General features: G+C 40.5%; 1 protein-coding gene and 1 non-coding gene across 12 annotated transcripts in view; one reads left to right on the top strand and one right to left on the bottom strand.

Moving 5' to 3' along the window:
• The window catches only part of ZNF280D (zinc finger protein 280D), a 136,838-nt gene that overhangs the window by 9,885 nt on the left and 105,987 nt on the right, over nucleotides 1-20,966 (top strand). For 6 of the 11 annotated variants that reach the window (XM_059700121.1, XM_059700137.1, XM_059700130.1 and 3 more), the window contains 2 exons: nucleotides 13,713-13,756; nucleotides 20,607-20,753. In XM_059700121.1, the coding sequence (XP_059556104.1) occupies nucleotides 20,618-20,753 (136 nt within the window). In that variant the 5' untranslated portion in view covers nucleotides 13,713-13,756; nucleotides 20,607-20,617. Of the gene's footprint in view, nucleotides 1-1,507; nucleotides 1,625-3,397; nucleotides 3,496-5,791; nucleotides 6,202-13,712; nucleotides 13,757-20,606; nucleotides 20,754-20,966 lie in introns of those variants that run through there. The other 5 variants (XM_059700066.1, XM_059700074.1, XM_059700093.1 and 2 more) reach the window with 5 other exon arrangements.
• On the bottom strand, nucleotides 12,947-13,070 carry LOC132225254 (small nucleolar RNA ACA64). The gene has a single exon (XR_009450826.1). It is a non-coding gene; the product is annotated as a small nucleolar RNA ACA64 (small nucleolar RNA).

Raw genomic sequence — 20,966 nt, forward strand, 5'->3', positions numbered from 1 at the left:
AATTTCTCTGAAAGCTCTTAAGTGTCTAAGCGACCTTGTCACGAACCAAAACATTGCCCGGACAAATCGGAGATATGGAAACTCAATATAAACAAACGCGGTTGTTGCACACTCGCCATGCTAAACACAGTGGCGAGTCAGTCGCCTTTTGAGAGTGAAGAAATCGACAAGCTTCGGAGATACTTCACAGAATTTCAAATAAAGCTTTACAATTTACGTTTAACTGTAATTAGGCATTCTCGCTTGTTAAGATATTTCAAAATAATACTCCAAAATGGCAAAAAGAAAGTTACCGAAAGAACTGTACTGCGAATCTGAAAGTAACGATGAAGAGTTTTATTTTGGCACCTTGAATACTGACTCTGACGTAGAAAGTGATAACTTTTGTAGTGATTCTACTAGTAGTGACGTAGTTCCAAAAAAGAATTAATAAATCTTGTTTATCCTTCATAATCTCGCATGTTATGTATCACTGCTCTTTCAATGGAAATTAATTCCGACCAGTACGACACCCATGTCCAAATTTAATACCACCGCAAAGGGTTAAAATACAGTTCCTCATGTTGTGACCCCCAATTTCATTGTTACAAATTGAACATAATTAAAGCATAGTGATTAATCACAAAAACAATGTGTAATTATATATGTGTTTTCTGATGGTCTTAGGCCCCCTGTGAAAGGGTTGTTCGACTCCCAAAGGGGTTGCGACCCACAGGTTGAGAATCGCTGTTCTAGGTAGTTAAAGGGAGGGCCATAAGTTTCTCTTGAGCCTGCAGCTAAATTGTCTTTAGCTCAGAACAATCTGCATATCACAGAGACTGATCTTGGGGTACCTCATTCTGAACCCCCAAGTTCTACTCTTTGAATCTTCCCTGAAAGTTTCACATTCCAGAAGTTGGGCTGATAAACGTCTGTCATTAAACCAGTCTCAGTCTTGAGAAAAGTTCAAACAGTTGTTTCTCATTTCAGGAGGCAGTGATGTCAGTGGGCAAGGATTCATACTTTTTACTGCATATACTTTTGTATGATTGAATCATTTTTAATGAACATTTTTACTGGAAAAAAAACCACTGAGAAAACATCTTTCTTGTAAGGATTAATGTGTATGTTTCTTCTATGTGGAGCATATCCAAATTCCCCAGCTTGACGTGATTTTTTTTTTAACCTTCTATAATAGAGATTCTTAGCCTTTTTGGTTCATAGACCCTCATGAGACTATGATGCTCCCTGAAAATGTACAAGTATGCACAAAATTTATTTTGCACATTTCATATTTCTGTGGTCCCCTCAACACCTTGTCAAGAATCTTTGTTATAGCACTGAATAGTTTTATTATTACTCTGTCATGCTCTATTTTGTATGTATTTATCATAATCCTACTAGTTTCTTGAGGTAGGGACTTTTTCACATTCTATGCAGCATTGAGAATTGTGCTTTATATTAGACAGAAAGTGATTGTGTTATTTTTAAAGCCTTAATTGTTTATATTTTTTCTAATTGTTTTTAGAAAATCTGATGGAGCTCACTAATTTGGAGGATTGTTTTGCCTTTAGTGGAGGAAAAAAAACCCTTTCCTTTATCCTTAGGTTAAGTGCCTAGGACCTGCAAATTAACAGAAGAAAAGGTATACAAATTTTATTTAATGCCAGTATTTTAATTTTACGTTCATGGAGGTCTTCATAGAAAAAAAATGACACAAAGAAGTAAATGTAGACACTGAGGCTTATATGTACCATTTTAACAAAGGATGATAATTTTGTGGAGAAGTGTCAGGACAAAGGAAAAGGGGTTTGGTTTTGTAAGAAGTGGTAATTTAAAGGAAGGTAAACATTTAAGGGAAACTCATGGAAGATAAGAGCTTTTTAGTGAGATTTGTTTGTGTAGATCCATCTTGGTGCTGACTTTCTTTTTCCAGTGATAATGGCAGTTTTTCTTTCTGGCATGGGAGAGGGGAAGGGGAAAACCTTCCCAACAGGAAAATTCTGTCCTTCTTTGATAGGGGAATGGCAGAGATCTCTTTCTGTGTTTTCTGTTTTTTTAATTGCCTTCAGATCAAAACAGTCTTCATGCCATAGTGACATATTTTGGGGTGGTCTATTCTGATCCCCTTCAGCTTTAAGGAATTAATCTGAATTTCTAATTTCAGAGAATTAAAGTGGTAATTTTTTGAGTACCTACCTTCAGAAAATGAAGTTTTTTCTCTAAGTCAGGGTGACGGACAGGAGAATTGAACCTTTTTCTTGGAAATAGCCAGCTAGGGCACTTCTTTTAGGACCTAGATTTTTTTCTATCCTAGTTCTGATCATTATTTGTAGGCTACTTTTTTCCAGACTGAGTCCCAACCCTTCTTTTCTGTTTGCCTGTTAAGATTACTGAATGTATAATCTTTTTAAAAATTGACATTTGAATTTTTTGGTTTATTTTAAAAAAACTTGATATTCATATTCTCCCTTATTTAAAAAACAAAACTGTATATATCCATATTCTTTCTTATTTAAAAAATAAAACAATGTATATCCATATTCTCCCTTTTTTAGGTCTCTGTCCTTTTCTTGGAGTGACTATTTTCAGAATGGAATATTTTTCTTAAGAAAAAATTAGGTTCTTTTAGAAATTGAATGAGCTTTGATGAGCTATCATCTAAAGTTTCTATGCCCCTCAGTATTTTGTCTGTAGTATTTTAGCTGCTAGTGATCTGATGTTTCTAATTGTGCATTTTGTGTGGTTGGAATGTGCCCTTTTCAAGAATTATGCCTGTGGTGGTTAACAACTGGACTTATTCTAAAAACATACTTAGTTTTCTAACATTAGAGCATTCTTTAAAATAACAGGCATAAAAGGAGATACTGATCTACTTAATGTTTGTAAAGAAAAATTTTAGTAAGTTTATTCATTTATAAAATTTCATATTCAAAGACCAGAACTTTATCAAATTTTAGTTGTGGGTCTCTCAACTATATATGAGTTTAATGCTTGCAATTTAAGGTTTCTATTTGTGTGGTTTGTCCTATAATGCTAAAGTAGACATCAAAATTCTCTGCTTTTCACATCTTGTTACCATTCCTTCCCATAATAAAATCAGTGATAAATATAAATAGCCAGCCTTAAAAACTTGATATAAAACGAGTTTTTCTGTAAAGTTATATTTATTGTTGAAAGTATTACAGATGTCCCTCCACTCCCCCTCCGCCCCCCCCCCCCCCCCTTTGACTCCCTCCACCCAGCCCCAGCCCCAGGCCTTCCTCCCATACCATTGTCTGGGCATGGCTATGCATATGTGCATATAAATTCAATGATTAACTATCACTTCTCCCCGTTCCCTCTGAAATATGTCAGTCTGTTGCATGCTTCAGTGTCTCTGGACCTATTTTGTTCATCAGTTTGTTTTGTTCATTAGATTCCACATATAAGTGAGATCATGTGATACTTGTCTCTCTGACTGCCTTATTTTACTTAGTGTAATACTCTCCAGGTCCCTCCATGCTGTCTCAAAGGGTAAGAGATCCTTCTTTTTTTTTTTTTTATAGCTGCATAGTATTCTAGTGTGTAAATGTACCAGTTTTTTAATCCATTCATCTACTTGGGCTGTTTCTCGATCTTAGCTATTGTAAATAACACTGCTATGAACGTAGAGGTGTATACATGTTTTCTGATTGGTTTTTCTGGCTTCATAGGATCTATTTCTAGAAGTGGGATCACTGGATCAAAAGGCAGTTCCATTTTTAATTTTTTGAAGAAACTCCATACTGTTTTCCATAGTGGTTTACCAGTCTGCATTCCCACCAGCAGTGTACTAGGGTTCTTTTTTCTCCACATTCTTGTCAGCATGTGTTTGTTGATTTGTTGATGGTAGCCATTCTGGAAGGTGTGAGGTGATACCTCATTGTCATTTTAATTTGTATCTTTCTGATAATTAGTGACGGTGAGCATTTTTTTCATGTCTTTTGGCCATTTGTATGTCCTCTTTGAGGAAATCTGTTAGGTGCTCTGCCCATTTTTTTTTAATTGGGTTGTGTGTCTTCCTTTCATTGAGTTGTATGAGTACTCTATATATTTTGGAAATTAACCCCTTATCAGGCTTATCATTTGGCAAATATGTTCTCCCATACAGTGGGTTCCCTTCTTATTTTGGTGCTGGTTTCCTTTGTTGTGCAGTATTTTTAAGATAATGGATATTAAAATTAATTTTCTAGTATCTACTTGAAATAGTTGGAAATTCTTGAAATCACAAAACTAGAGTTGGAAATATTAGAATGTTACTTACAGTTAAGAACCCACTTTGAATCCTTAAAGCTCTATTCATTTGGGATTAGAATTCTAAATTATAAACCTGCATAGATATGCCACTAGTGACAAAAATGAAAGAATTGTTTGTAAAATGAAACAACTTAAAAGCTTTTATATTAGTGAAATGATATTAATGCCTGATTCCTTGGAAATTTGAGAGCAAACAAGTAACAGATCACATTTTTCTGAACAATGTTTAAATTACTGTGTCATACAAATCATTCCATTAAAAAAAAACTCTCCTAAGTATACAAGCAAAACTGTGAAAGGTTTAATGTTTCTTACATCTAGCATGTTAATCTTAGACTAATTTGAGTTAGTTGAATTTTATTTTTATATGCTACTAGGGGCCCGGTGCACGAAATTCGTGCACTGGGTGTGTGTGTGGGGAGGGGAGTGTCCCTCAGCCCAGCCTGCCCCCTCTCACATACTGGGAGCCCTCAGGCGTTGACCCCCATCACCCTCCAATAGCAGGATCGGCCCCTTGCCCAGGCCTGATGCCTCGGCCAGAGGCGTAGACCCCCATCACCCTCCGATCGCCTGATCGGCCCCTTGCCCAGGCCTGACGCCTCCGCCAGAGGTGTCAGGCTTGGACAGGGGACCCCCATCTCCCCCCGATCACTGGCTCTGGCCCCCGCCCAGGCCTGAGGCCTCTGGCCCAGGAATCATGCCTGGGCAGGGGACCCCCATCTCCCTCTGATCGCTGGCTCCACCCCCCGCCCAAGCCTGATGCCTCTGACCCAGGCTTCAGGCCTAGGAAAGGGGACCATCATATCCCCCCAATCCCCGGCTCAGCCCCCCGCCCAGGCCTGATGCCTCAGCCAGAGGAGTTGACCCTCATCACTCTCCGATCACCAATCACCGGATCGGCCCCTTGACCAGGCCTGAGGCCTCTGGCAGAGGTGTCAGGCCTGGGCAGGGGACCCCCAGCTCCCCGCGGTTGCAGGCTCCGCCCCTGCCCAGGCCTAACGCCTCTGGCCTAGGCGTCCGGCCCGGGCAGCGGGGACCCGCAGCTGCAGCGGCCCCGCGATCGTGGGCTCCGCTTTAGGCGCTTTAGGCCCAGGCAAGGGACCCCTAGCTCCTGGGACTGCCAGCTTTGACTGTGCCCAGCTCCCATCGCTGGCTCCACCCCTACTTCCTGCTATCACTGGCCAGGGCGGCAAAGGCGCCTGATTCTCTGATCATGGCTGGGGGGCAGCTCTTAGCTCCCCCCTGGGTTTCCGATCAATGTCAGTGGCAAGGGGCTTCTTCCTGCTTTCCCTTTCGCCTCCCTGCATTGTGCCTACATATGCAAATTAACCGCCATCTTGTTGGCAGTTAACTGCCAATCTTAGTTGGCAGTTAATTTGCATATAGCCCTGATTAGCCAATGAAAAGGGTATCGTCGTACGCCAATTACCATTTTTCTCTTTTATTAGATAGGATACTTATTTTGAATATAAAATTTTACTATTTGAGATGATTATATTAATTTCTTTTCTCATATTTTTCCTTTTATGTTTAGTTCATCATATCTGGTTTTGGTGTTGTCAGCTTCTCGGATAGGAGTGCAACCCCCAATTGAATCATTTTAATCATCAGAAAAAAACAAAGATTGACTTTATAATGTGGTTTCTTGGATTATTTCATTGAATAATGAAATAATTTTTAGAGTTTGAGGAGATGGAGAACTTCCTCACATTAACTTTTGTATTCTTTATCACGTACTCATTTTTAAAAAGGATTTTTTAAGAAATTAAAATATAGGCGTGTATGTAGAATCAAAGTGGGTGTTTTCTAAAATGATAATGGTATAAACACTTTATCCAGATAATAGTTTTTATGCATTTCCGTTAGTATTTTTGAATTAGATACTTGTTTTATTTTATGAGACTAGTAGTACATAGATAATTTAACCATGCTGATGAATTGTAGGTAAGTGTACTATTATGTTTGTTATGTGTGTTTTAACTAGTTAATAAATGCTTTTTTAAAAAGCTGAAAATATGGCAAGATAGAGTTCACAGCCACATTCCGGAAGGCATAAAAAAGCTAAAATTTCAACATGAGAAATATGACTATAATGAAGATCTTATATAACAAAATGATTTGTAAACGCTCAGCTCATAAATTTCATTGTAACAAAGTTGTGGTCTGTTCTTAAGAGTTCTTTAAAATGGGATTTAGCTCAGAGTTAAAAATGGTTAAGATTTAATGAATGATTTTTGTGTCCCAAGCACTGAGCTTGTGCTTTATGTATATTACCTCATTTATTTTTCATTATGACTGTAATATAAAATATATGTAGTAAATAAAGCAAGGCACAGAGATGAACTAACTTGCCCAGTGTCATATAGCTAATAAGTGATTGAGCCAGAACTTGAATCTGACATTCATTCTTCAGCAAGTTTTACTGTTTGTGGTTAATAAATGTTTAAAGAATACAGTTTATGGAACACAACTACAGGCCAGTATGTTCTGGAAATGTGGGAAATTGGTTGAAATCTTTTTTCTCTTGTGATTACTATTACTATGTTAAGCTGTTGACAGATCTGTTTGGTGTTTTAAAAAAAAAATTAATAGAGTTGTTTACTATTTGGAAAAAATAAAGTAACAGTTTACAGTGAAGTCTAAAGTATAGAGCTGAATTGAACCCTAGAGATCATTCATTTGAACTAAGAGCTTAGACCCAGAATTGTAAGGTGACTTGACTAAAAGTTGTGGCAATATTGGGGCTATGACTTGTTCTTCTGTCTACTAGCCTACTGCTCTTGTTTTATGCTCAGACTCTAGTTGTGGTTTGTGTAATTGCTTAATCTTTTATCAGAGAGTAAATAGGACTATATCTAGTACATGGTACACCTATGCTCTAGTGTTTGCTATGTACTAGATCAAATGTATTACCTTTGTTATTTAACACAGTGACATTGTATCAGGTGACATCTGTCAATGTATAAAAGTAAATTTTTCAAGCAATTGAAATTTAGACCCACATTTTTATTAATTTTTTGTTTTGTTAATCCTCATCTGAGGGTTCCATCACCCTCCCCCATTGATTTTTAGAGAGAGTGGAAGGCAGGGGAAGAGACACAGAGAGAAACATCCATACTAGAGAGACACATTGATTGGTTGCCTCCCACACGCACCCCAACTGGGGTGGGGGATGGAACCTGCAGCCAAGATATGTGCCCTTTACCTAGGAATCAAACCTGCGACACTTTAGTCTATGGGCTGGCGCTCTAACCACTGAGCAACCGGCCAGGGCAATAGAACATTTATTTAAGATATAACTTATTATGTTAGAAATGTAAAAGCTGAAACAAAAAACAATAATGTAGGGATTATAATTATTTATATTAGCAGTCTCAAAGTGAATGAATTAAAAAGTCTTTGATAAATCAGTTATTTGGAATCCCCCCCCCCCCCCCATAGAAACAGATGTATTAAACATGGGCATGAAGTTTCTACCTGAGTTAGTAGCTGAAGTAGATAGCGTCTTCTCTTGTTCTGACTATTTTGGAGCCAACTCTGAGCTGCAGAAGCTAGAGATCTTTTGGATCTTTGAGATTCCCACTGCATATACACTGAGTGGCCAGATTATTATGACCAGCCAGATTATTATGACCACCCCATCAGTACTTCATTGACACTTCCAAAAATACTGAATATTGAAAACTTCCTAAGCAAATACTCTCAAGGTTTTATTATTATTATTATTTGCATAACTAATTCACTTCATTGTACTGATGGCGTGGTCATAATAATCTGGCCGGTCATAATAATCTGGCCACTCAGTGTATTTGCTGGATAGTCACTTCAAATGGCAGCTGATTTAATCGTTCATAGAATTCCACGCCTTACCACCAAAATTCTGAAGTGGTAACTCTTGAGAAGTTTTTATGGTGATGATTTTGGTATGCTTCAGTGGTTGAGATGCCAAAGGAAATCATGAAACTGGATTGTTTGTTTGTTGATTAACTAAGGCAAAATATGGTAATGATTCTTTTTAAAATTTTTTTATTTATTTCAGAAAGCAGGGAGAGGGAGAGAAAGATAGAAACATCAATGATGAGAGAGAATCACTGATTTGCTGTCTTCTGCACACCTCCTACTGGAGATCGAGCCTGCAGCCTGGGCATGTCCTGACTAAAATCGAACTCAGGACCCTTCAGTCCACAGGCTGACACTCTACACTGAGCCAAACCGGCTAGGGCTGGTAATGATTCTTTAGACCAACATTGTCGGATAGAAATATCCTGTACCTGCACTGTCCAGTACAGTAAGTCACCAGCTATGTGTGATTTTGAGCATTTGAAAAGTGGCTAGTGAAACTGAACTTTAAAATTTATTTAACTCTAATAAATAGAAACTTAAATAGTTATATGTTGCTAGTGGCTACTGTATTATACAGTGCATTTTTAGGCTGACATAGTGGTTCTAGTTGCACCAGAGGTTTTCCAACTTAATTTTTTTTGCAAGTTATATTTCTTTTTTTTTTAAATTCTTTATTATTGAAAGTTTTACATATGTTTCCCCCCCCCTGCCCCCTTGACCTCTCCCTGCCTGCCTCCGCCCACCAGCATATGCTCCCAGCTCCCTGTTATCTGTGTCCATTGGTCATGATCATATGCATGGATACAAATCCTTTGGTTGATCTCTTGTTTCCCCATGCCTTCCCTCTGAGGTTTGATGGTTTGTTTGATGCCTCTATGTCTCCGAATCTATTTTCATTCACCAGTTTATGTTGTTCAATATATTCCACAAATGAGTGAGATCATGTGATGTTTAGCTTTCTCTGACTGGCTTATTTCGCTTAGCATAATGCTCTTCAGGTCCATCCATGCTGTTGCAAATGGTAAGAGTTCCTTTTCTTCTTCTTCTTCTTCTTTTTTTTTTTTTTACAGCAGCATAGTATTCCATTTTGTAGATATACCACAGTTATTTAATCCATTCATCTGCTGATGGGCACTTAAGCTGTTTCCAAATCTTAGCAATTATAAATTGTGCTACTATGAAGGTAGGGGTGCATATAAGCTTTCTGGTTGGTGTTTCTGATTTCTTGGGATATAGTCCTAGAAGTGGAATTATTGGGTCAAATGGGAGTTTCATTTTCAGTTTTTTGAGGAAACTCCATTCTGTTTTCCATAGTGGCTGCACCAGTCTACATTCCCACCAACAGTGTATGGGGGTTCCTTTTTTACCACATCCTTGCCAGCACTTGTCATTGGTTGATTTTTTCATGATAGCCATTCTGACAGGTGTGAGGTGGTACCTCGTTGTTTTGATTTGCATCTCTCGGATGATTAGTGACTTTGAGCATGTTTTCATATGTCTCAGCCTTCTGTATGTCCTTGTTCAAAAGGTCTATTTAGGTCCTTTGCCCATTTTTTGATTTGATTGGTTATATTCCTTTTGTTAAGTTGTATGAATTCTCTATAAATTATGGAGATTAAACCCTTATCCAATGTAACACTGGCAAATATGCTCTCCCATGCAGTGGGCTCTCGTTGTTTTGTTGATGGTTTCTTTTGCTGTGCAGAAGCTTTTTATTTTGATGTAGTTCCCTTTGTTTATTTTCTCGTTAGTTTCTATTGCCCTAAGAGATGTATCATAAAGATATTGCTACAAAATAATGTCTGATACTTTGCTGCCTATGAATTCTTCTAAGATTTTTATGGTTTCCCATCTTATGTTTAAGTCTTTTATCCATTTTGAGTTTCTTTTTTTGTATGGTTTAAGTTGGTGATCTAGTTTCATTTATTTGCATTGGTTTTCTAACTTTATAGTGTGTTTGTGAGTGTATTAATTTAGGTCTCTGAGTAGTTACTATGGTCCTGTAGCTTTGGAAGAAGGTTATCTTAAAAGTTATCTCTATAGTCATAGGCAATGATTAATATCTTATTCATATAGACAGATCATTTATTAGTTAAATAGTTATAAGTGGAATATTTTAGGGTTTTGCTAAATTACATTTATATAGTCATTTAACACAAATCTATATATATAAAAACCTAATATGCAAATTGTCCCCACGGGAGTTCGATCAGGGACCAATAGTTCGCTATGACATGCACTGACCACCAGGGGGCGGTGGGAATAAAGGAAAGCCCCAGACGACAGACAGGGAAGGAAGACCCTGGCCACCAGCTGGAAGGCCCCGATTGGCACTGATTGCCAGCCAGGCCTAGGGACCCTACCCGTGCACGAATTTGGTACACCGGGCCTCTAGTATAATATAATGAGTCTCATAGGCTGTGTAATGTGGCTCTTAAAAATATACTGTATTCTTGGTACTAGTAGGTGCTTAATGCTGAGCAAGAATTGTCATGTATTTATCTATAGGACATATACATAACACTAATTTAATTGTTACTGCCATAACCAATACTAGTATACGTGACTTATCTACACTAATAAAAGTGAAAGATGCAAATTGACCATACCTTTGCAGCGCCCACCAGCCAATCAGGAATGTTTAGGAACAAGCTACAATTATTCAAGTAATTGAGTTAAAGAGACTTAAATAGTGAGACTTTAAAACTTGGTGAATTTAGTTAAAAACAAGATTCCATAGAGTCTCTGGTGATAGTAGTTCAACCATTTATAGCAATTACTTCTGAAGTTAAAATAATGCTTTTTTATCTCTGTGGACTATTTCAGTTCAGACCAAAAGCCTTGGAAATTAAAAAGCAGGAAAATTTGCTTTTTCAGCCTGAGGTTAAAAAGCAATATGAAGGTTGAATTATCCGTGTTTCTCAATATTTTAGATATCTGCTATTTAATATTTGAACTTTTGTGCTTTATAACTAAAACAGCTTTATAAAAATATTAGAGGCCTGGTGCACAAAAATTTGTGCACTCGGGGGGAAGGGGGGACCCCTCAGCCTGGCCTGTGCCCTCTCGCAGTCTGGGACCCCTCGGGAGATAATGACCTGCTGGCTTAGGCCTGCTCCCGGGTGGCAGAGGGCAGGTCTAATCCCTAGGTGCAGCCCCTGGTCGGGCTCAGAGCAGGGCCAATTGGGGAGTTGGGGCGCCGGCCCCTGTCATGCACAGAGCAGGGTGGATCGGGAGGTTGCGATGCCACCCCCAGTCACGCTCAGGGTAGGGCCGATTGGGGGGTTGGGGCACCGCCCCCTGTCACACTCAAGGCAGGGTTGATGGGGAGGTTGCGGCGCCACCCCCTGTCACGCACAGAGCAGGGCCCATCAGGGGGTTGAGGAGCTCCCCCTTGTCACTCAGAGAGTAGGGCCCATAGGGGAGTTGGGGCACCGCCCCCTGTCACACACAGAGCAGGGCAGATCAGGGGGTTGGGGCACCGCCCTGTATCACCCACAGAGCAAGGCCGATCAGGGGGTTGGGATGCCACCACTCTCACACTCAGGGCAGGGCCGATGGGGAGGTTATGGCTCTACCCCATCACGCACAGAGCAGGGCCCGTGGGGGGGGGTTGTGGCGCCGCCCTCTATCACCCACAGAGCAGGGCCGATCAGGGGTTTGGGGCGCCGCCACTCTCACACTCAGGGCAAGGGCTGATGGGGAGGTTATGGCTCTACCCTGTCACACACAGAGCAGGGCCCGTTGGGGGGGGGGGGGGGTTGGGGCGCCGCACCCTGTCACACACAGAGCCACAGGGCGATCAGAGGTTGGGGAACTCCCCCGTATCAGGCACAGAGCAGGGCTGATCAGGAGGTTGGGGCGCCTTCCCCTGTCACGAACAGAGCAGGGCGGATAGGGAGGTTGTGGCCCCACCCCCTGTCACACACAGAGCCGCAGGGCGATCAGGGGGTTTGGGCGCTGCCCCTGTCACGCTGATCCCGGTGCTGGGAGGCCTCTCGGCTCCGCTGATCCTGGTGCTGGGAGGCATATTACCCTTTTACTATATAGGATAGAGGCCTGGTGCATGGGTGGGGCTGGCTGGTTTGCCCTGAAGGGTGTTCTGGATCAGGGTGGGAGTCCCCACTGGGGTGCCTGGCCAGTCTGGATGAGGGGATGATGGCTGTTTGCAGCTGGTCACACACCATTCAGGGTGGGGGTCCCCACTGAGGTGCCTGGCCAGTCTGGGTGAGGGGCTGAGGGCTGTTTGCAGCTGGTCACACACCCTTCAGGGTGGGGGTCCCCACTGGGGTGCCTGGCCAGTCTGGGTGAGGGGCTGAGGGCTGTTTTCAGGCTGGCGGGTGACTGAAGCTCCCAACTGCTCCTTTTTTTTCTTATATTTTTATTCTGGGCCAGCTTTAGCTCTGAGGCTCCAGCTTTTAGGCCTCCGCTGCTGAAAGTAGGTAATCGAAACAATGTATAACTCCAGCTCTGACTCTAGCTCTGAGATCCCAGCTCGCCGAAAGCTGGTTTCTGGGGTTTTTTTTTAGCTTCCATATTTGTTAAAATGTTTCAAACTGCAGGCTCAGAGGCCGGCAAGGCAGGCGGGGAATGTTGGAATCCTCCATCACTGAAGCAAGCAAGCCTCATGTTAGTTTCAAGCTGCCTGGCTGCTGGCCTCCATCTTGGCTGACAGTTAATTTGCATATCTCCCTGATTAGCCAGTGGGAAGGGTAGCGGTCGTACGCCAATTACCATGTTTCTCTTTTATTAGATTAGATTGTATATTTTGTAAAATTTATGCTTGTGTGTGTGAATCCAGAAGACAAATTCTTAAAGCAGTTCAAATGTCATTTTTTCTTTTTGTGCGTGATGGGGCCTGGGTTTCACCTCCCCACATTGAGTGGACAGTGAGCTGAGGCCCCACGTGGCTTTGGGTGCTGACTCTCACCCATGGCCATGGCCAAGGTCACAGATGATTTTCAACCAACGCCAACAAATGTCTTTTTTAAGCCCAAAGGATTATAGACATACTACACTGTAGCTTTCTGAAGACATGGATTATAACATATTCATCTTTGTTTTTTCCCCCTAGAACTTAGCATATTACCTTGTATACAGAAGTGGTGAATGAGTAGTTATTTTTGAATAAGTTAATCTATGATAAAATATATCCAACTAATTTTCTTTTCTTTTTAAGTTCATTGATAAAAACGAGAAAAATGTCAATTAAAGCATGTTTAAAATTACGTGTTCTTATGGAAATAATTTCAGTTATATCTGAAATAAGAATAGGTAGCAGTAAAAGATTAATGTCACTTAGTATTTGAAAATTCAGATTTACTTAAACAATACATTATGAGGTGATTCCTCATTTTTACAAAAGGATGCATTTAAAAAATATTCATAATGTAATAATTCAGATTTATTCAAGTAGTAAATGCTTAATAGAATCCCCGTTTTGCTCACTAAATTAGGATTCATTCAGGAATGAACCAATTATGTAAATAAGTTACATGTATATGTCAAACATATCAAACTTTAAAATAGAGCTTTTTATAGATAAAGTATTAAATATGTGTACATTTACTTTAATGAAATTCACTCTTATATTAGGTATTTTTATTTTATAGGAAGGAGAACATATATAACTTGGTGCATTGTCTGGAATCACATGGTGAGTTTGGAGATAAATTAGATCCAAGGATTTCTGAATACCAGGTTTCATGTTTCACTATTTGGTTTTACATAAAATGACTCATAAAATAGACTGATATCATGTGTCAGTACATAAGTGACAATTTACAACTTTATTGGCGACAACCCTTTTTAGCCAAAAAGTAATTGTTACTGCCATAACTGATACTAGTATACGTGGCTTATCCTATCTAATAAAAGAGAAACATGGTAATTAGCCGTACGTCTGCTACCCTTCCCATTGGCTAATCAGGGCGATATGTAAATTAACTGCCAGCCAAGATGGCGGCCGGCAGCCAGCCAGCTTGAAGCTAACATGAGGCTTGCTTGCTTCAGTGACGGAGGACTCCAATGTTCCCTGCCTGCCTTGCCGGCCTCTGAGCTTGCAGATTGAAACATTGTTATAAATATAGAAGCTAAACAAAACCCCAGAAACCTGCTTTCAACCAGCCGGGATCTCAGAGCTGGAGTTGATACAGTGTTTCGATTATAGAACCCAAACAAACCAGATACCTGCTTTCAGCAGTGGAGGCCTCAGAGCTGGAGACAGAGCTAAAGCTGGCCCAGAATTAAAAAATAAGAAAAAAAAGGAGCAATTGGGAGCTTCAGTCACCCGCCAGCCTGAAAACAGCCCTCAGCCCCTCACCCAGACTGGCCAGGCACCCCAGTGGGAACCCCCACCCTGAAGGGTGTGTGACCAGCTGCAAACAGCCATCATCCCCTCACCCAGGCTGGCCAGGCACCCCAGTGGGGACTCCCACCCTGAGCCAGGACACCCTTCAAGGCAAACCAGCCGGCCCCCACCCATGCACCAGGCCTCTATCCTATATAGTAAAAGGGTAATATGCCTCCCAGCACTGGGATCAGTGGAGCCGAGAGGCCTCCCGGCACCGGGATCAGCGTGACGGGGCAGCGCCCAAACCCCCTGATCGCCCTGCGGCTCTGTGTGTGACAGGGGGCAGCGTCACAACCTCCCTATCCGCCCTGCTCTGTTCGTGACAGGGGAAGGTGCCCCAACCCCCTGATCTCTCTGCGGCTCTGTGTGTTACAGGGGGCAGGGCCAGAACTTCCCTATCCACCCTGCTATGTGTGTGACAGGGTCCGGAGCCCCAACACCCCTGATGGTCCCTGCTCTGTGTGTGACAGGGGGCAGCGCCCCAACCCCCTGATTGGCCCTGCTCTGTGCGTGACAGGGGGTGGCGCCGCAACCTGCCCATCGACCCTGCCTTGAGTGTGACGGGGCGGTGCCCCAACCCCCCAGTCGGCCCTACCCTGAGTGTGACCGAGGGTGGCATCGCAACCTCCTGATCCGCCCTGCTGTGTGCATGACAGGGGCCGGCGCCCCAACTCCCCAATTGGCCCTGCTCTGAGCCCGACCAGGGGTTGCACCTAGGGATTGGGCCTGCCCTCTGCCACCCAGGAGCAGGCCTAAGCCAGCAGGTCGTTATCTCCCGAGGGGTCCCAGACTGCGAGAGGGCACATGCCGGGCTGAGGGACCCTGAGTGCACAGGTTTGTGTACCGGGCCTCTAGTCTACACTAATAAAAGAGAAAGATGCAAATTGACCATACCTTTGCTGTGCCCACCAGCCAATCAGGAGTGAGTATGCAAATTAACCCAACAAAGATGGTCGGTAAATTTGCATATGCAGGCACTGAGTGGCCGGGGGCTTGGTGGGATGCTTGTGTCCTCGCCATGGTGATGACTCAGGCGTTCCGCACTCCTCCAGGCCTCTGGGCATTGTGGGAAGGCAGAAAGGTGGCTCTGAGCTGGAATGAAGGCAGCTCTGGGCCTCTGGGCAGTGTGGGAAGGTGGAAAGGAGGCTCCAGGCCAGAATGAAGGCAGAAAGGTGGCTCTGGCCAGAGCGAAGGCAGTGCTGGCAGCTACGGGAAGGAAGGCTCATTCTTGCACGAATCTTCATGCATCGGGCCTCTAGTGTATTAATAACTTTCCTTCAGGAGAAAGGATGAGAGGTAGGCATATTTCCTTAAAGATAAGAACTCTTAGAATTGTTAAAGTAACAAATGCTCACATAAAAACAATGAATGGAAATTAAAAAGTGAGTAAAGTAGAAATGTTTTGTCACTGTGCTCAGTAATAACTACTATTATCAGTTTAGTATACATAATTACATATATTTCTTTTATGCATAGACAAAAAGAATTTCTAAAAAAATTATAAAGCTATTATGTGTCTTAAAATTTTCCCCCTAACAATATATTCTAGGTATACAGTAGTTTCCCTTTATTTGACATTTTGTTTTATGTGGTTTCAGTTACTTGTAGTAAACCACAATCTGAAAATATTAAACCGAAAATCCCAGAAATAAACACTAAGTTTTAAATTGAGTGTCTTTTAGAGTAGCATGATGGAATCTCACCTTCCAACTCAATCCAAATCTGGGAGAATCATCTCTTTATCCAGTGTATCCATACTGCATAATGCTACCTGTCCACTGGTCATTTAGTCACTTACACAGTTGTCTCAGTTATCAGATAAACTATGGAATTATTAGTGCTTGTGTTCAAATAACCCTAATAAAGTAGCCTATTGCTCTCACAATGCCTAAGCCATTCACCTCACTTTATCTCATCAGTAGGCATTGTAGTATCTCCTATCACAGGAAGAAGGGTGAATACAGAACAATATGACATTTTGAGAGAGAAAGACCACATTCACATAACTTTTACTATAATATATTGTTATTGTTCTATTTTATTAGTTGTTGTTAATTTCTTACTGTGCCTAATTAATAAATCAAACTTTATCATATGTATTTCTAGAAAAAAAAACATAGTTTATATAGCGTTTATTACTGTCCTAGGTTTCAGGCTTACACTGGTGATCTTGGAATGTATTACCTATGGATAAGGGAACCACTGTATTGCCAGTGGCAGTGTCTTGTTAAAAAGAATGAGGAAGTCCTCCATCCATTGTCTTTTGTATTAGTTTTCTAGGGCTGCCACAACAAAGTATCATAGACTGGATAGATTAAACAATAGACATATATTTTCTCATAATTTTGGAGACTACAAGATCAAGGTGCTGGTAGGGTTAGTTCTTTTCTTTTAATTGTTTAAAGTATTACTTATGTTTTCTTTTTCCCCAATTGACACCCCCACCCCCGAGGGCAAGCCCCCACCTCCTCAGTGTCTGTGTCCCTGGGTTATGCTAATATGCATGCATACAAGTCCTTTGGTTCATCTCTAACGACACCCTCCCCTGCCATGTGTCTCTGGATCTAGTTTTGTTCATTAAATTATGTTGTTCATTGTTTCCCACATATGAATGAGATCCTGTGATATTTATATTCTCCAACTGACTTATTTCGCTTAGCATAATGCTCTCCAGTTCATCCATGTTGTTGCAAATGGTAAAAGTTGTTGCTTATGCCGAAACCAGTTTGGCTCGGTGGATAGAGCGTCGGCCTGCGGAGTGAAGGGTCCCAGGTTCGATTCCAGTCAGGGGCATGTACCTTGGTTGCGGGCACATTCTCAGTGGGAGATGTGCAGGAGGCAGCTGATTGATGTTTCTCTCTCATCGATGTTTCTAACTATCTCTCTCCCTTCCTCTCTGTAAAACATCAATAAAATATATTAAAAAAAAAAGTTGTTGCTTCATGATAACACACCATCACACACTTCAAAACCAGTTAAAGACACGTTAAAAGATCTTACCTGGGAAGCATTAACCCACCCGCCATATTCACCACAACTTGCTCTTTCAGATGATCACTTGTTCCGATCAAGGGCACACGCACTTTCTGAGCAGCACTTCAAAACGTATGAAGAAGTGGAAAATTGGGTCTCTGAATGGTTTGCCACAAAACAGAAAAGTTCTATTGGGACGGTATCCACAAATTACCTGAAAGATGGGGGAAATGTGTAGCTAGTGATGGACATTACTTTGAATAAAGCACTTTTGATATTTCTCTTGAAATTACCATGTTTTCTTTGATTACAAAATCCACATTATTCATGGAACACCTGGTAGCTTGATATCTGGTATTGTGGTCCCTTCAACTTTGTTCTTTTTTCTCAGGATTGCTGTGGCTATTCGGGGTCTTTTTTTAAATTCCAGATGAATTTTTGGAGAGTTTGTTCTAGGTCTTTGAAATATCCCATTGGTATTTTAATGGGGATTGCAATGAATCTGGAGATTGCTTTGGGTAGTATGGATATTTTAATGATGTTGATTCTACCAATCCATAAACACAGTATGTTCCATTTATGTCTTCCTCTATCTCCTTTTTCAGTGTCCTGTAGTTTTCCGAGTACAGGTCTTTTACCTCCTTAGTTAAGTTTATTCCTAGATATTTTAATTTTTTTGGTGCAATGGTAAATGGGATTGATTTTTTTAGTTTCTTTTTCTGTGAGTTCACTGTTGGTGTATAAAAATTCCATAGATTTCTGGGTGTTAATTTTGTATTCTGCTACATTGCCAAATTCATTTATTAAGTCTAGTAGTTTTTTGATGGAGTAATTGGGGTTTTTCTATATACAGTATCATGTCATCTGCAAATAAGGACATTTTTCTTTTCCAATTTTTTAAAAATATATTTTATTGATTTCTTACAGAGAGGAATGGAGAGGGATAGAGAGTTAGAAACATCGATGAGAGAGAAACATCGATCAGCTGCCTCCTGCACACTCCCCACTGGGGATGTGCCCGCAAGCAGGGTACATGCCCTTAACCGGAATCGAACCTGGGACCCTTGAGTCTGCAGGCCGACGCTCTATTCACTGAGCCAAACCGGTTAGGGCTTCTTTTCCAATTTGGATGCCTTTTATTTCTTCTTCTTGTCTGATTGCTATGGCTAGCACTTCTAGTACTATATCGAACAGGAGTGGTGAAAGTGGGCATTCCTGTCTTGTTCCTTTTCTTAGGGGAAATGGTTTTAGTTTTGCCCATTGATTATGATGTTGGCTGTAGGTTTGTCATATAAGGCTTTTATTATGTTGAGGTAGGGTCCCTCTATCCCACTTTGCTGAGAGTTTTTATCAAGAAAGGGTGTTGGATTTTGTCAAATGCTTTTTTTTTGCATAGATTGATTCTGTGATTTTTGTCTCAGTTTGTTTATGTGATGTATCACATTTATTGATTTGCAGATATTGTACCATCCTTGCATCCCCTGAATAAATCCTACTTGGTCATGGTGTATATCTTTCTAATGTAATGCTGGATTCGATTTGCTAGAATTTTGTTGAGGATTTTAGCATCTATGTTGATCAGGGATATTGGCCTTTAATTCTCTTTTTTCCTAGTGTCTTTATGCTGGCCTCAGAAAAAGAGGTTGAAAGTATTCCTTCCTCCTGGATTTTTTGGGAATAATGTGAGGAGGATAGGTGTTAGTTCTTTGAATGTTTGGTAAAACTTCCCCGTGAAGCCTTTTTGACAGGGCTTTTGTTTGCTGGGAGTTTTTTGATTATTGCTTCTATTTCCTCAGTTGTTATTGGCCTATTCAGGTTTTCTGCTGCTTCTTGATTTAGTTTGGGAAGATTTTTTTTTTTAAAGAAATTTTTCCATTTCATCCACATTGTCCAGCTTGTTGGCATATAGTTGCTCATAGTATTTTCCTATAATCCTTTGTATTTCTGTGATGTCAGTTGTTACTTCACCGCTTTCATTTTGGATTTTACTTATTTGGGTCCTCTCTTTGTTTCTTGATGAATCTGGCTAAAAGTTGATCAATCTTGTTTATGCTTTCAAAAGAACCAGCTCTCGGTTTCAGTATTTTTAAAACTGAGTTGAAAAATTTTGATTATCATATTCTTAATCTTATATTTTGTTTTCTGAATATTATTTTTTATAATATTCTTTCTTGTCTTATATCTCTAAATATGCTAATTATATATTTTTTCTAATATTTTTCTTGCTATCTGCATTTGCCTCTTTTCCTTAGGATTCTTTTATCTGTTTTATTGACTTTGGTCTGAAAAACAGGAGGTTTTCCTGAAATTAATGGTGCTTATTGGTTGTCTATCCATGTAAGAGCAAGGCACTAAAATGCTTCCTGGGGACTCAGTGTTTGGTCAGAACATCTAGGATTGTTGTTATTTACTATATGCTCTTTGGTCTGTATCTTCAGGTGAGAAATTTGCCCTGCATGGAATAAGCCTCATTTTGTTCCCTATTTTTGTCTAGCACCTCATTCCTGTTTTACTCTAATCTATGCCTGGCCTTCCTAAATTTGGTTCCATTTTTGTAGTATATTTCCCAGTTATTGCCTCATTTTTTCAAATTATAAGCAAAAGATTATGCAGAAAGTCACAGAGGTAGAAGTGAACCGTAGAAGAAATAGTTTTAGGAAACAAGTTACAGAGGCAAAAGAAAGGCCAGTGGAGCTTAGGAGAGAGAAAGGTAAAGGTTACATGCTTGGTGGGGGAAGGAGAGAAGGAAAGGGAAGGTGTGAGCAAGCTCCTGAGAGAGAGAACCCTGCCTATTACCTCTATTGCCTCTTATTCTTAGTTTATCTCCTTTTTGTTAATATTCTTTTTTCAGATAATGATTAAGTGAAATCATTTTTGTAGATATACTCATATTCCAGGCATATGACTGAAACTCACTTAGATTGTATCTAAATTTTCAGTCCACTGTAAATAACTAGTCAGCCATTACCTATTTCTATCTCTATCTACCTATGTATCTGTCCAGTTATCTAACATCTAAGAGAATGAGTTCTGAGTTTCTCACTATTGCTACTATGTACTAACTACAAATATCAATTCAGAAATTGCTACTCGGATTATTAAAGTAGATCCTAAGTATACTATGTATTAAAAATGTATTTTTCTTTTTGAAAATAAGGTTTGCTTTCCTTTTGAAAATTAGGTAAGTCAAAAATGGCAGAACTCTTTATGGAATGTGAAGAAGAAGAGTTGGAACCCTGGCAGAAGAAAGTAAAAGAGGTTGAGGAGGATGATGATGATGAGCCTATCTTTGTTGGAGAGATATCAAGTTCAAAACCAGCAATTTCAAGTAAGCATTTATTTTTAGTGAAGCCAAGTTTTATAAAATACTGTTTCTAATGGAAAAAGTTTACAAACTGGCTTAGGAGGTACTTATGTCCTTGCTTCTCTGTAAAGAGTTGGGAATGAAAGATTGGGTGGGAGATAAGTAAGACTTTTAGAAACAGGGTGGGGATGTGATTGGGTACTTGAGGGAGGAGTTAGGTTAAAATATCAGATTTGA

Source organism: Myotis daubentonii, chromosome 1, assembly GCF_963259705.1.
Source record: "Myotis daubentonii chromosome 1, mMyoDau2.1, whole genome shotgun sequence".
Lineage (NCBI taxonomy): Eukaryota > Metazoa > Chordata > Mammalia > Chiroptera > Vespertilionidae > Myotis > Myotis daubentonii.